We start from the raw sequence: 14,129 nt of genomic DNA, 5'->3' as shown, positions 1-14,129 counted from the left end.
GACTAGTTCTTTTTTGCAAGTGCTAACTTTGAGTAGATCCTACTAATAGTTAACCATTCCACTGCCCCTAGGCATTTTTTTTTCAACCCATAGGCGCATCTTCCTTGGCCACACCTAACCACACACCAACCCTATATACCTTCAACGAGGTTTGAATTCTTGACCTCCCAATAAAGACGGACAAACACATGCCACTAGGCTACGAACCCGTTGGCTTGCAAGTGCTATAACTCAAAGACAAGCAACATAACACATCCAAGCACAAGTACACAAATAAGGCTAACCCTAATTTGTGTATTATGTACAATAAGGAAAGTACATAATATTTTGAAAACACAAAGGATAAACAGAGAGTGATCTCCCTATATCTAAGCCCAAGATTTGTTGTAGACACTTGTCTCTTGGCAAAAATGCTAGCTACATATCAGTTTCAAGCTCTCCTACATTGCTCTCAAACTTTCTTTTTCTAGGAAAAAGATCCTTCTATTAGTTAACAAAAAACAGCCACGAAGGGCTAAACACAACCATGAAGGGCTAGGTACAAACTCACCTCCATGAGTGGGGTGAGGATCAAGAAATCAACGGCGGGTGGAGAAAGATGCTCTTCTCCTCTGGCTGGCCGCTCTATGAGGAGAAGGCTGAATAACCACCAGGTGGTCTGTAGTGCCAAGTGGGCACACCACCTCTATCTGTGAGAAAAGGGCCAGGTCGCTAGAGCCTCAAGAAGGCTTCCTGCCACTTCCGCATGCGGTTAGAGCCACCCTCAACTTCCCCTATTGGTTGCGGAGGGTTTGAATGATATCAAGCCAAATGCTCCTGCTAGACTCCAAAGGCAAACTGTGGGTGCCTTCGATGGCTTCGCTGCATTTAGCTTGCCAGATGTGCCAAATCTCCCTTTTCTGATGGCACGAATCTGGAGTCCAATGATTAGTAGATGGGGCTGGGACTAAAATTGTCCAATTGCGAAGGTGAGACCTAAAAGGCTAGCCGCACCCCCTCCCCCGCATCGCCCCCTCCACTTCCTCCTTGTAGGCCATGACAAGCTCAGCCGCCTCAATGGCCCAAGCGACAGTGCTACCCAATGAAATGATGCGGGTCGAGATAATGTCCATCATGAAAATGCAAAGAAGTTGCTGCCAAACCTGCTAAGTCTTCGAGCAATCCCAAAGACAATGTCGCTAAGACTCCTAAGGGTGGCCGTGCAGATGGTCGACCACCAATGGCCAACCACATGCCAACCGCCAAAAACTCATGTGCCAGTGATCTTTCGAGGCCAAAAATTGTCCCAAAGCTTCTTTCAAAATCTGAGAGAAAATACTGTGAGAGGCCCTATGACTGCCAGTGTTGCTGCTATACTGGGGTACCCTCGACCTCAGGCATCTAAATCCTATAGCTTAGCCGCGCTGTGTATGCAAAGAAAGGGGTACCTAGTTTCTTCTCCCGATCAGCAGGATCACGCCAAGTCCACTCCCTCGGGGTCCCATTGGAGTCGCGTGAGGGGTTGACTCTCCCAAGTAATATACCATATGGTGGCAAGGAGAACCTAGTTCGCCGCCACTACTCAGCTGGCTAAGGAGAGCCTCGTAGAACTCCAGTACAAAAGCTTCTTCTGAATGCTCAGAAGAAGAGGGGCGAGCTGCTGCTCCGGGGAGATACCAATGCCCACGTGGCATCCAAGATAGCAGACTAGGGGGTGTGAAGCCTACCCAAAAACCACACAACTTATGCAAATTGATCTGCACTCCTGATGCGCGACAAAAGGTCTCAATTGCCTCTACGAATCTCTGGAGATTCCCCATATCTGCGGATAAGTATGCTAATGTGTCATTTGCAAACTCTGAGTCCACCAGCTCCTGAAACTCGCAACAGGTGCCTGGGGGACTAGGGCCTTTGACACACTTGTCGATACCATCAAAGCATATTAACATTTAAACATGGCCACAGCCTTAACACATATCCATCATCACTTTGCAAAAAACGTAAAAGCTAGACAAAATATCCACAAATGCTGAAAATGAAGCTTGCCCGTGTGACACCACATAGAGGTCGGAATGGGCTGACCCCCCCCCCCCCCCCCCCCTTGGAGTATTTTATTACCCACGGAGAATAATATCATGTACAAGCTTTGAGGGCCTTACTCTCCCCACGGGACCTTGCCTTAAGTATTTCTTCGCAATGGAAGCCTCCAAAACAATCCCCAACAGTCGGTATTTAATCATAATAAAATGATTAAATACCCTTGCCTTAAGTATTTCTTCACGATGGAAGCCTCCAAAACAATCCCCAACAGTCGGTATTCTTCATGGGCAGCCTTCAAGAGAGAGAGAAAGAGAGTAGCCATCATTAGGGCAACTTGTAACGGTGGTAGAGGCTAGTGTGCAGCAAGAGAGCCTCCATTAATAAAGAGAGAGGGCTCCAATTTATAGATTTGGGCCTCCCATGAGCTAAAATGGCAAGAGAAGGCTATAATGAGAAGTGGAGAGCCACACAATAGCTAAAGTGACAAGTGTGAGGCCACTTGTCTCACTTTGGTCCACTTTCTTGCCACATGTCCCAATCTAAGAGATGGGTCCTTCCATAAACTTTATCTGTAAAAATATCCCAACTGGTAGACATTCTGTTGTCATAGGCACTTTGCGAACTCTTGGTATCTGCCCAATTCGAGATGTAATGACACGAACAAAATTTCCATCGGAGTCGGGCCAAAAATAGCAACTCTCCTAAATTTTAGGAGATAATCCCCCATTCCCAAAGCTTGTACTTCCAAATATTTAGATATCTTGGAGTCCACCAGACCCCTTTCATACTGGGAAATGTCAAGGCTGGTGACATCCTCCCCAGCTTCTTAAAAGTTGTCCGCAACTTTAAGCTTCAAGCCATATTCAAGATATAATCATGTCCCATCAAGTGGGCGAGACAAGACAGTCTCAAAATCAAAAATCCAATATAACTGAAGAATCCATGTCGCAAAGAAATGGGTGAGACTAAATAAGTCTCCATAATACCAATATCAAAATCATGTCCCAAAATAAATGGACGAGAATTCCATGGAAGATATGCTAGACACAGGCACAAGAGCCAATTGTGTCTCAATCACCGATATCAATGAGATAATCATATACCAATGAAAATCACCAACCAGGTGCTAAGACACTTAAATAAGTGCCATGCACAAGAAACTAGTGCCTTGCACAGAAATATGTGCTATGCACACAAACTGGTGCCATTCCAGAGCACAAGCCATGGTGACAGAAAAGCTGGTTCTCCATAGTTATGGTGGCAATCCTTTCTCCTCCCAATCCCAGCAATTCCCATATTCTCCCATACAATCCCAGCAATTCCCATGTTCTCCCAATCCCAACAATTCCCATGTTCTCCCTTACAATCCCAACTCTAATCAACAAGCATGGTGTGGAAACAATGAAACACTCACTCCACAATCGCAACACGAATCCACGTGTATGGTGGAGTGTTCATTGAATTGCCCTCTCACAATCCCAACTCCCATAAGTCCAGATATCATAATCCATGTCCCAAGTAAATGGACGAGACAAAATAAGTCTCCTGCCAACAAGGCATCGGTCCACATGACCCTTGGCATAGACATAAGTCTCGTGCCAACTAGGTGTCATGTCCACTTTACCACTTGCACTCCGTGTTGGTACTCTGACCACACACCTTGGATGAGAGGTGGGCTCAAGTAACAAGATAAAACAATCACTCGCAGACATAGATAACCTGGTGTTCCATAAGCATTTCTGCTACACATAGTTTATAGGCATTTCGGCCACCAATAGTTTGTAGGCATTTTGGCCACCAACTCACTCTATCCTCTCAAGTGCCCATGTTCCCTTCCATCTTCTCTCTATTGTTCCACCCAGATATGGTAGAAACAATCTTCAAGAGAGTACGTAGGACAAGAGAACACTACACACGGCATGTTGTGCTTGACACTACCCTCTGAAGTGCCCATGTTCCCTTCCATCTACTCTCTATTGTTTCACCCACATGGTAGAAACAATCTTCAAGAGAGCACGTAAGACAAGAGAACACTACACAGGGTATGTGAACCATGAGTTTCATAAGTCCAATGCATCCCAAATAAAGGGAGCCATAAAGAATAATCCATCCTAGTAAAAGGGAGTCATAACATAATCCATAAACCTAGGATGGATCCAAATCCCTAGAAAAGAAGTCCAAGAATGCATAGACCTGTATACCATAATCCTTGTATACCATAACTCTTACCACATGCTCTGTGCTAGCCACACACCTTAGAGTAGAGGTGGACTTTATCCGTAAAAGCATCGTATCCATGAGATATCCAAAGATTTCTTCTCTATAAACTCAGACAGATTCATCCATAGAAATTGCTTGTGAAGCCCAATATCTATCTAAATCTCGTCCAAGAAAGAAATCTCCATAGATATAATCCATCCCAATAAAGGGAGCCATGAAAAGAATTCATCCCATTAAAGGGAGCCATAAACAATGTTTCCATGAAAAGAATTCATCCCATTAAAGGGAGCCATAAACAATGTTTCCCTAAAACCATCTCAAGGCAAACATCACCACCTTTCTCCTTGCATAGCTATACAAGGGTTAGTGAACATCAAAAACACTTCATAGTAAATAGCCAAAGCACCAACTTTGCAAACTCAAAGTATACGTAGCTTTTCTTTGCCAGGTTGGTCATGAAGCCAAAAGAAATATCTCCTCACTATATCCTTAAGATATCCCGAGATATATCTCCATATAGCTTGCCTGTAAGCTTGATAATATAATCCACAATATCCATATGGAAAGAGTGCTACACGTTGTGTTGAGAAAACATGGTTCTCATGCTAGATCAAGTGTGTGGAGGAAAAGAGCTCACAAAATACAAGAAATCTCTTGCTTATTAAATTGCTTACAAATGCAATTGGGCTCTACTCTCACACAAATTGTGAAGAGTTTCCATCCTTTAAATAGGAGGAGGCCACCCCTTTGGGGGACCTTTACACACGACCTTAATTTCAACCATCCAATATTGTGCCCAAGACTAATGGTTACAATGCCTATATTCTAATACCCCCCCCTCAATACCAGCTATGAATGCTTGGAATGGGTGATATTGCACATAGAATCCCCCCCTAATAATCTATGGATGGAGATGCCTTTATAAATAGGCGTACAATGGTGTTCATGGTGATGTGATTTACTAGGATTTACCAAATACCCTAGAGCTTCAAAGGTTAATAATGGCCTTTGAGTCTTTAGTTGTTGTCGATGACGATGTACACCTTAATGCGGGTGCACTCCACTCTTTATGCTTGCTCGTTCATCTTTCCACTTTGACCTTTCAAACAAGTGTTCAAGGGAATGGGTTTGGGAGGGTCTTACCACTTGTCTTAATGATTTGACAAGAGCAGTGTCTACTCCACTAATACAATGAGAAGGTACAAGCTTATTTGGAGTGATTAAGGAGCCGATTTCATGGCTCACAATGACAAGAAACACTCTTCTTGACTCATGAGTACATGGCTTATACATGTGCCAATGTCTCTTACATAAACAATGCCAAGAGAGCTCATGCAATGTCACTAAAAAAATGAAATAGAGGCATGTTAGGATGCATTGACCTCTTCTTAGGTTCAGCTTACATGCTAAACACAATGAGTTCACAGCGGAATAAGAATGCATTGAACCATTCATGGGTTGCACATGGCTTATGGGATGCCATTGCACCATACTTGCATGGAACAAGCTCAAGAAATAAGCGGAAGTTGAATAGAAGCATCCAAAATTGATGTGCTTACCAAAAACCTTCATAATAGAAGATTTGCTGATGAAGAAACTGATGTAGAACTCCTCCTTAGTTGCAAAAACTTCCTGCTTTGATGGTTATGCCCACCGTTAGTGTTTAAAAACACTCTCCAAGCTAATAGTCACCACCAGGAGCTTTATTGCTTGAGTAAATTGTTGTTGAAGACGCCACCTTTAGAGATTTTTGATGAAGCCACCTCCCCTTAGAGCCAAGGGACTCCACTCCTCTTCAGTTGGGCCACCACTAGTGTTTAGCAACACTTGTTAGTGTTTAAAAACACCTTAATCCCGCTTTAAACAAGCTTTTGGTGAGGCTTTTATGGAGAAGATGGAGAGGGAAACTTGGTTTAGATTTTGGCTTTAGGAATTAGCCAAATGCTGGGAAAAGCTTATAATTACCATTATTTAACCAAAAAATCAACTCCACTTTAAAAAAAATAAGAAATAATTAATTTTAATCTCACTTATAAGCTTGGTGAAGCTTTGGCTATGGCACCTCTGGACAGCAGCCTGCTCTTTTGCCGGCGCATCCGTGGATAGAATGAGCTCATATTAGAGCTGTAGAGTCCTCACTTAATGGGCTATTAAATCCCTCAAACACCATCCCTTATGGTGGCTCACAAGCGTGCAATTGCTGTATGACCAAACAGTAGTAGGCGGCGCACACAGTCAGCAATGCCGCAGGGACACAGAGAGGAATCACACAATTACCCATACGAAATGATGCGCCCGGGAGTCTACTACACTTCATTAGTTGAAATGTCTGAGAGATCTTGCCTCTACACGCTGCTGGAAGTCCTCCACCATGAGAGGGTTGAGCTCCACACAAGAAGAGATAAGGAAAAGTGAAGATTTTTGACCTATTCTACACCACAAGAGTCCTAATCAACCTAAGCTCTAGATACCATGTTGAGAAAACGTGGTGCTCATGCTAGATCAAGTGTGTGGAGGAAAAGAGCTCACAAAATACAAGAAATCTCTAGCTTATTAAATTGCTTACAAATGCAATTGGGCTCTACTCTCACACAAATTGTGAAGAGTTCCCATCCTTTAAATAGGAGGAGGCCACCCCTTTGGGGTGCCTTTACACACGACCTTAATCTCAACCATCCAATATTGTGCCCAAGAGTAATGGTTACAATGCCTATATTCTAATACGTTGCACATAAAGCCAACTCCACACTTCCAAGATAAAATTTTGTGAATTCACAAATCCTTAGATCAACAAGCTGTCTACTGCTCATGCTCTTGCTTCATAAGCTATGAAGTGGCTGGCTATGCTTAACAACAATGATGGTGCGTGTGGTCCCCACTTGAGATCTTTTCTCTTCCTTATTGATAGAAGGAAGCCTCCCCTTCCAAGAAAGCCTATGATGTGCTACCAAAATGAAACTCGCAGCAGGTGCCCAGGGGACTAGGACCTTTGACACACTTGTCGATACCATCAAAGCATATTAAAACATTTAAACATGGCCACAGCCTTAACACATATCCATCATCACTTTGCATAAAACATAAAAGCCAGACAAAATATCCACAAATGCTGAAAATGCAGCTTGCCCGTGTGACACCGCATAGAGACCGGAATGGGCCGACCCCCCCCTTGGAGTATTTTATTACCCAAGGAGAATAATATCATGTACAAGCTTTGAGGGCCTTACTCTCCCCACAGGAGATGCCGGATTATCCATATACAAATGTCATAACATAGCCCAACACGAGGCAACCAAGCCGGAACACAGGCTGTAGAAATACCGAGCCAACATTATAATCCATATACCTCCGTGTGGGTACTGATTCTTCCCCAAAAACCACAGGTCTTCATGCAATAGAGCTGGTACAACAAGTACAACTCTCTATTCAGTCGATACAAGTACAATGGCTGGTACAGTAGGTACAATGGCTGGTATAATCAATACATCAAGTACAAATACTGGTACAGTAGGTACAATGGCTGGTACAACCGATACAGTGATTGGTACAGCAGATACAAGGGTTGGTATAGCCGGCACAGTGGTTGGTATAGCAAGTACAGAAAGTACAAGGGTTGGTACAACAAGTACAATGGCTAGAAATCATAATAAAATGATTCAATACCCTTGCCTTAAGTATTTCTTCGCGATGGAGGCCTCCAAAATAGTCCCCAACAGCCGGTATTCTTCATGGGCAGCCTTCAAGAGAGAGAAAGAGAGTAGCCATCATTAGGGCAACCTGTAACGGTGGTGGTAGAGGCTAGTGTGCAGCAAGAGAGCCTCCATTAATGAAGAGAGGGCTCCAATTTATAGATTTGGGCCTCCCATGAGCTAAAATGGCAAGAGAAGGCTACAATGACAAGTGGAGAGTCACACAATAGCTGAAGCGACAAGTGTGAGGCCACTTGTCTCACTTTGATCCACTTTCTAACAAGTGTAGGCCACTTGTCTCACTTTGGTCCACTTTCTTGCCACATGTCCCAATCTAAGAGATGGGTCCTTCCATAAACTTTATCTCTAAAAATATCCCAATTGGTAGACATTCTGTCATAGGCACTTTGCCAACTCTTGGTATCTACTCAATTCAAGATGTAATGATGCGAACAGAATTTCCATCGGAGTCGGGCCAAAAATAGCAACTCTCCTAAATTTTAGTAGTGTGGTCCTTTGTATTCTAGGATAATCCCCCATTCCCAAAGCTTGTACTTTCCAAATATTTAGACATCCTGGAGTCCACCAGACCCCTTTCATACTGGGAAATCTCGAGGCTTGTGACACCTCCTCTTGAGTACGGATGGGGAGAGACAATCCCTAGAGCCCCGTCTTATGAGCTGAGAGAAAATTGCTCATGGCCTCAACGACAAATAGGAAGAGGTACGGTGCCAATGGACAGCCCTGCCGGATAGAGTGTGAAAGGGAAAATATGTCACCTCGAGCTCCCTAAATGAGAACCTGACTATAAGAGGTTGAGTAGAGGATTGAAACACCACGGATCCACTCCATTGGGAACCCCATCCGGTGCATCGTGCCCTCCAGAAAGCTCCAAATATAAGCTTTCTCAAAGTCCTACTGCCGCATCCTGGCCAAAGCTGTCTTGCCTCTTGAGTGAGACTATCCTTCCATAATAAGGGCTGCACAACCCTGCCCAATAGCTGCCCAATTGCCTACGCACGCCTGTTCAGCCCTTTTCCTGCCTGCCCAGTCCCTGTGCACTGCTGGTCAGGCTCGTCTGCTCACCTGTGAGGGTATGTCATACTGAAAATATATATTCACCCAAAACTTATAACTACCTATGAAAAACTGGCCTAGCTGCAACTCGTACGGCTCACCAATTTTTGTGACGGAAAATCTCAACACGAACTTTAAACACCGCATGGATGATACATGCTGCAATCAAAGCCATACAACTTTGCTGCTCTTAAAACAGGTTAACCACAAAAGCAAAAGATGATTCACCATCATTGCATTCTGTCAATTGAGGAAGGTTGTAACAGGTTCAGTCCCAGTCGTTCATGTAAAATTTTCAAGAGCATGAATCAGTGCCTCCATTCCAGCAATGGTAAGGTTCCAAGTAGAACTCCTTTTCTACAGGATCAGTTCAAGCAAGACACATCTCCTCCTCTTTTCAAAACAACCAATCAAAGCATTGATTTAAATTAATCACCACTGTTTTGAGGTGGCTATCTTGCTTCACAAAAACCAAAAAGAATTTTGCTGGAGGGTCACACATCCATGTTCTCAATGGCATCCTTATTCAAGGTTCCCTCCTGCCCTTTTTTAATTAACAGGTCCCATGTCTTTCTTGCCTCTCCTGTTGTCTGTCAATTATCCCATAATGCAGCGGAGTGGGTTGCAGCAGGCACTATATGGGCTGAAGGTGGTCGTGATTGCTGGCATCTCCTCTGGCCAGTTATTTTAAGGGGCAGCAAGATGGAAGCCTGGCTGCAACGCCCATATGCCAGGAGTTGTCCCTCTTCAGGGTCCTGCTGGTTGTGCTGGTGTTGGCGCAATCATGGTATCAAAGCTCGGGCTTGGTGGTCCGGGTAGCCCTCGGTCCTGGATTCAGGCAGCTCGAATGGAGGACGGTGTTGAGGCAGCAATTCCTACTGAGGAGGGAGAAACACTCGTCAACTGCCACGTGTCTTGGTGGGGTCACAGTTACCCCAAAATGCAGTGGAGTGGGTAGCAGCAGGCGCTATATGGGCTGAAGGTGGTCGCGACTGCTGTCAGCATCTCTTCTGGCCAGTTATTTTGGGGGCAGCAAGCCGAACATGGGAGCTGGTTGCAGGTGCTGCAGCGCCCTTATGCGAGGAATTGCGCCTCTAGGGGTCCTGCTGGTCATGCTGGTGCTGGAAAAATCTGGATCCCATCAATAAGCACTTTCTCTGGAAGTCAAGACATATTCTGGCCCAAAGATCTTGTGCTGCCACCACAGTCAGCAACCTCCTGCTTTAATTCAAGATTAAAAGCCATGTAACACATCAAAATCTGCCAAAGAAAACAAAATTATGCTCCCATTCATAATTCCAGATCCCTTCATCAATATTGTATCCTCACAAATGGACTTCTCATTTTTTTTAAATCAGAGAGCCGACTCCAATATCACAAGGCAAAAGAGATGACGATCCTAATATTCAGCCATGGCAGTCACCAAGAAGATGGTCACAGAAACCCACCTGAAAAGCCTGAAAAAGCATTGCAGCTGAGATTGATAGAGGGTAAACAGACAATAAAGCTGCCACAAACATTACAAGCGGGTGCTGCAAACAAGATAAGTGTGCTATAAACCTATCGCAAGGGCTGTATTCAGGCATGCTGTAAATTGTAACTAAAGCAAAACAAGAGACAACCCTATCCTTTCCACAAACGCTTCTCACTCCACTCAACGATAAATCTCATCATAATATATGGTCTTTAAAATCTCCATTTTAGTTTTCCTTGGCTAGCATGCCCTTGACCTTGAGTCTTGACCTTCTTCCACAGCCTTCCAAGCTTAAAAATTAAATAAAGCAATTTATAAAAGCAAGGACCAAGAGAAAAGTAAGCACCTGAAATAGATGCCCCAGTTGGCATCTATTGCCTGCTTCATGCTGGTGTCCAGTGCTGTCAAGGATCTGCTTCTGTCAGGTCCTTCAAGAAATCTTTGCTTGGCCCTTGCACTGTGCATTAACACAAGGGAGAGGAAGGGTTGCATGGATACTCCTAGGCTAAGTCTTCTTTAAGAAACAAGGAAATGCAAAATATCCCATTATACCAGTGAATAAAAGCTTCCTTCTCGTGTTTTTCCTGATATTGAAGCAGTCCAAAGTGCAGCAAAAAGCCGTTTTCCAGGCCATTTAGTTACCCAAGATCATTTCGAATAGGAAATGACACCTTGATTGCATGATGAACGGAACTCTTTTCATTGTTTTGAGGAGAAAGTGTTGCTTTCTGCTCCAGTGGAAACACATAAGTCCTGCCCCTTTGCAAAAAGTGTTCACGGGACAAGCTAGCATATGAGTGGGGCCCCCTTGAAATCATAAGCAATCCTTACATAACCCCTGCTAGAAATCATGCATGCAGTTGGTGTTCAAAGCCTAGCAATGGTGACAAAGGACAGAACCCTTCCTTGAAATGATAAATCAGATTACAATGTGCAATTGGTACCATGAAATGCCTCACCACCTATGCATGTAACCTTTTTCAACCATCTGCACACCTAGTTTCCTAAGCTTTGCATAGACATCATTGATTTGCGGGTGGCATCCACCTCCCACGTTGAAACTATGCACCTTACCACAGACCTCAATAAAAGCTTTGGCTGGTTTCTTCCAGGCATTGACATATTTTCGCAGCTCTTCTACTTCATCTGCGGTTTCCTCCATACCAGGCTGAACATACATGGTTGACATAAGCACATATCCAGCAGCTTCTCTTTGGTCACCTAGTGCAATATGCTCAAAGCATTGTTGCCCTAGCTCTAAGTTGCCATGTGCTTTGCATTGACTTAGCAAAGATCTCCAACCGACAACACCAGGCCCAAAGGGCATTGTTGCAAGCAGACATTTTGCCTCATACAAGTACCCTGTATGGCCTAGAAGATGAACTAGAGAAACAAAATGATCAAGCCCTGGTGAAATGCCATGATCATTGCACATCAGTTTGAAAAGACAAAACCCCTCATTCAGCAGACCCATGTGACTGCACATAAAGAGAAGGCATGAAAATGTCACACTGTTTGGTTTGATTCCTTGTTGCTGCATGGCACCGAAGTACTGCTTAGCCAATTTGAATTTGCAACTCTCAGAACACCCTAAGATGATTGTGTTCCATGTAGCCACTGAGTGCTGCCCTGACCTGTCAAACACACTGCATGCATCTTCAAGACTTCCACATTTGACATACAGATCAATAAGGGTGTTGCTACTAGATAGTTCAAACAAAGTACCATATTTGATGAGATGACCGTGGATCATCCTTCCCTGGTCAAGAGCTGCTATATTGGAGCATGCTTTCAAGGTGCATGTGAAGGTGATATGGTCTGGATCTGTACCAGCCTGTTGCATTTGGTGAAAAAGTTGGAGTGCCTCCTCATCACAACCATGGTGGGAACAGGCCACCATCATTGCACTCCAAGTTACTACATCTCCCTTGGGCAATCGATCAAAAACATCAAAAGCATCCTCAAGGCTCCCAGATTTGCCATACATGTCAATGAGAGTGTTCCCAACCGTTCCATGAAACTGAAAGTGACTTTCGATGAGAAAACAATGAATCAACTTGCCTGCATCAAGAGTAGCTAACATTGAGCATGCTTTGAGGATGCTAACGAAAGTGATCTCATTTGGTTCAGTGCCCTCCTCTTGCATTCGCTTAAACAACTTCAAGGCTTCCTGGAACCGCCCATGCTGAACACATCCTCCAATCATCGCACTCCATGTGACGACATTTCTATTTGATGACCTGTCAAACACACTGCAGGCGCCACTAAAGCTGCCACATTTTGCATACATATCGATGAGAGAATTTAAAATAACAATGTGTGACTCCATGCCACTAGATATAATATGCACATGTATGATTTTCCCTTTAGGCAGGGTTGAGCATGCTTTCAAAACACAAACGAACGTAACCTGGTTTAGTGCCATGCTCTGGTACTGCATGTGCTGAAACAGCTGTAGAGCCTCCTCGCCATACCCATACCTGGCATATCCAGAGATCATTGCACTCCACGTCACCACACTTCGGTTCGAGAATCTGTTGAAGACTTGACGAGCAGCGTCAAGGCTTCCACAATTCACATGCATATGAATGAGGGAGTTGCGAACCATGAGATGCGAGTAGAAACCACTCTCTACCACGTGAGATTCAACGAGCTTGCCGTGCCTCGAGTTTGAACATGCTTGAAGAACTGCCACAAAAACATGGGCGTCAGGTTTGACGTTTGCCTGCATTTGGCAGAACAATTCAAAGGCCTGTTTCTTCCCCCCGAGTTTTGCATGCGCTGAGATGATTGCACTCCACACGAACACATTCGGCTGAGGGAGGCCCTCGAACAACTCCATCACCTCGCCCAAACTCCCGCACACCACACACAGCCGAATCAGCAGGCTTGCCACTGCATTCGACGTGATTATGCGGCCCCTCACGCGCTGCAGCAGCTGCCTCCCCGCGCCCACGTCTCCTCGCGCGATGCACCCCTCCACCAGAGCGACTAATTCCCGCCCTCCTCCGCGCATCTTCATCAAACACCGTCAGACGCTACTAGAGGCGCTCGCATACACCGCGGCATCCTACGGGATGCTGCTCTTCCTCGAGAAAGAGGGAGGAGAAAAAATTCAACCGACTCCTTACGACACGGCGGGAGAGATCGCTATGCGGGACGAGGACCAACTTCTAAGGTATATCACAGCAGCGTTTAGACCGAGTGCTTAAAACGTGTGGGGGTGTGCGTGAAGGTCGTGAGTTCAAAACCCTCAGGACAGTGGTATCAAAGCTTTGGTTTAATTTAATCTTTTTGAAGCCAGTCAAAGACTTGTGGACAGAGAGGTGAAAGAGACAAAGACACTAGTGATATTGGTTTAATTTGCTAGTTTTTTAATTTAATTTGAAGAAGAACACGTTTATGGTTATGTATGGTTAAAAGAAGGCTTGTTTTTAACCATTGGATAACAAATCCCCACTAATCTTTTACCCAAAGGGTAAAGCAACGTGAAAAACCATTAATGGGTTTACAAAAACCATAAAACTACCTTTAATCTCACTAATCCTCTTCATAATTTGTTCGTACAAATCAAATTAGCAAGGGAAGGAGCATAAACATCCATAGCAAGATTGCTAAACGAGTGGAGGTGTCTGATTTCTATAGTGGAT

The 14,129-nt window shown here is 44.4% G+C and overlaps 1 protein-coding gene across 5 annotated transcripts; it reads right to left on the bottom strand.

Annotated features, from left to right (window-relative positions):
• Nucleotides 1–9,225: 9,225 nt before the first annotated feature.
• On the bottom strand, nucleotides 9,226–13,742 carry LOC147612817 (pentatricopeptide repeat-containing protein At2g33680-like). 5 transcript variants are annotated; one of them, XM_086783456.1, is made up of 3 exons: nucleotides 11,032–13,742; nucleotides 10,826–10,936; nucleotides 9,226–10,265 (listed from the first exon to the last, which is right to left on the bottom strand). In XM_086783456.1, the coding sequence occupies exon 1, from the start codon at nucleotides 13,499–13,501 to the stop codon at nucleotides 11,435–11,437; it is 2,067 nt and encodes a 688-aa protein (XP_086639582.1). In that variant the 5' UTR covers nucleotides 13,502–13,742; the 3' UTR covers nucleotides 9,226–10,265; nucleotides 10,826–10,936; nucleotides 11,032–11,434. The 5 variants fall into 5 exon arrangements, with proteins under 5 accessions (XP_086639582.1, XP_086639581.1, XP_086639579.1 ...); XM_086783455.1 differs by having other exon boundaries at nucleotides 9,226–10,223; XM_086783453.1 differs by having other exon boundaries at nucleotides 10,826–13,742.
• Nucleotides 13,743–14,129: the final 387 nt, after the last annotated feature.

The sequence above is a fragment of the Cibotium barometz genome, chromosome 45 (assembly GCF_041138505.1).
Source record: "Cibotium barometz isolate CiBa-2024 chromosome 45, ASM4113850v1, whole genome shotgun sequence".
NCBI lineage: Eukaryota > Viridiplantae > Streptophyta > Polypodiopsida > Cyatheales > Cibotiaceae > Cibotium > Cibotium barometz.
The sequence above is the reverse complement of the archived record's forward strand: the minus strand, read 5'-3'. Positions and strand labels throughout refer to the sequence as shown.

Bases quoted from the DNA above. Each gene is read 5' to 3' on its own strand.
- LOC147612817 (XM_086783453.1), bottom strand. From the start codon at position 13,501: ATGAAGATGCGCGGAGGAGGGCGGGAATTAGTCGCTCTGGTGGAGGGG.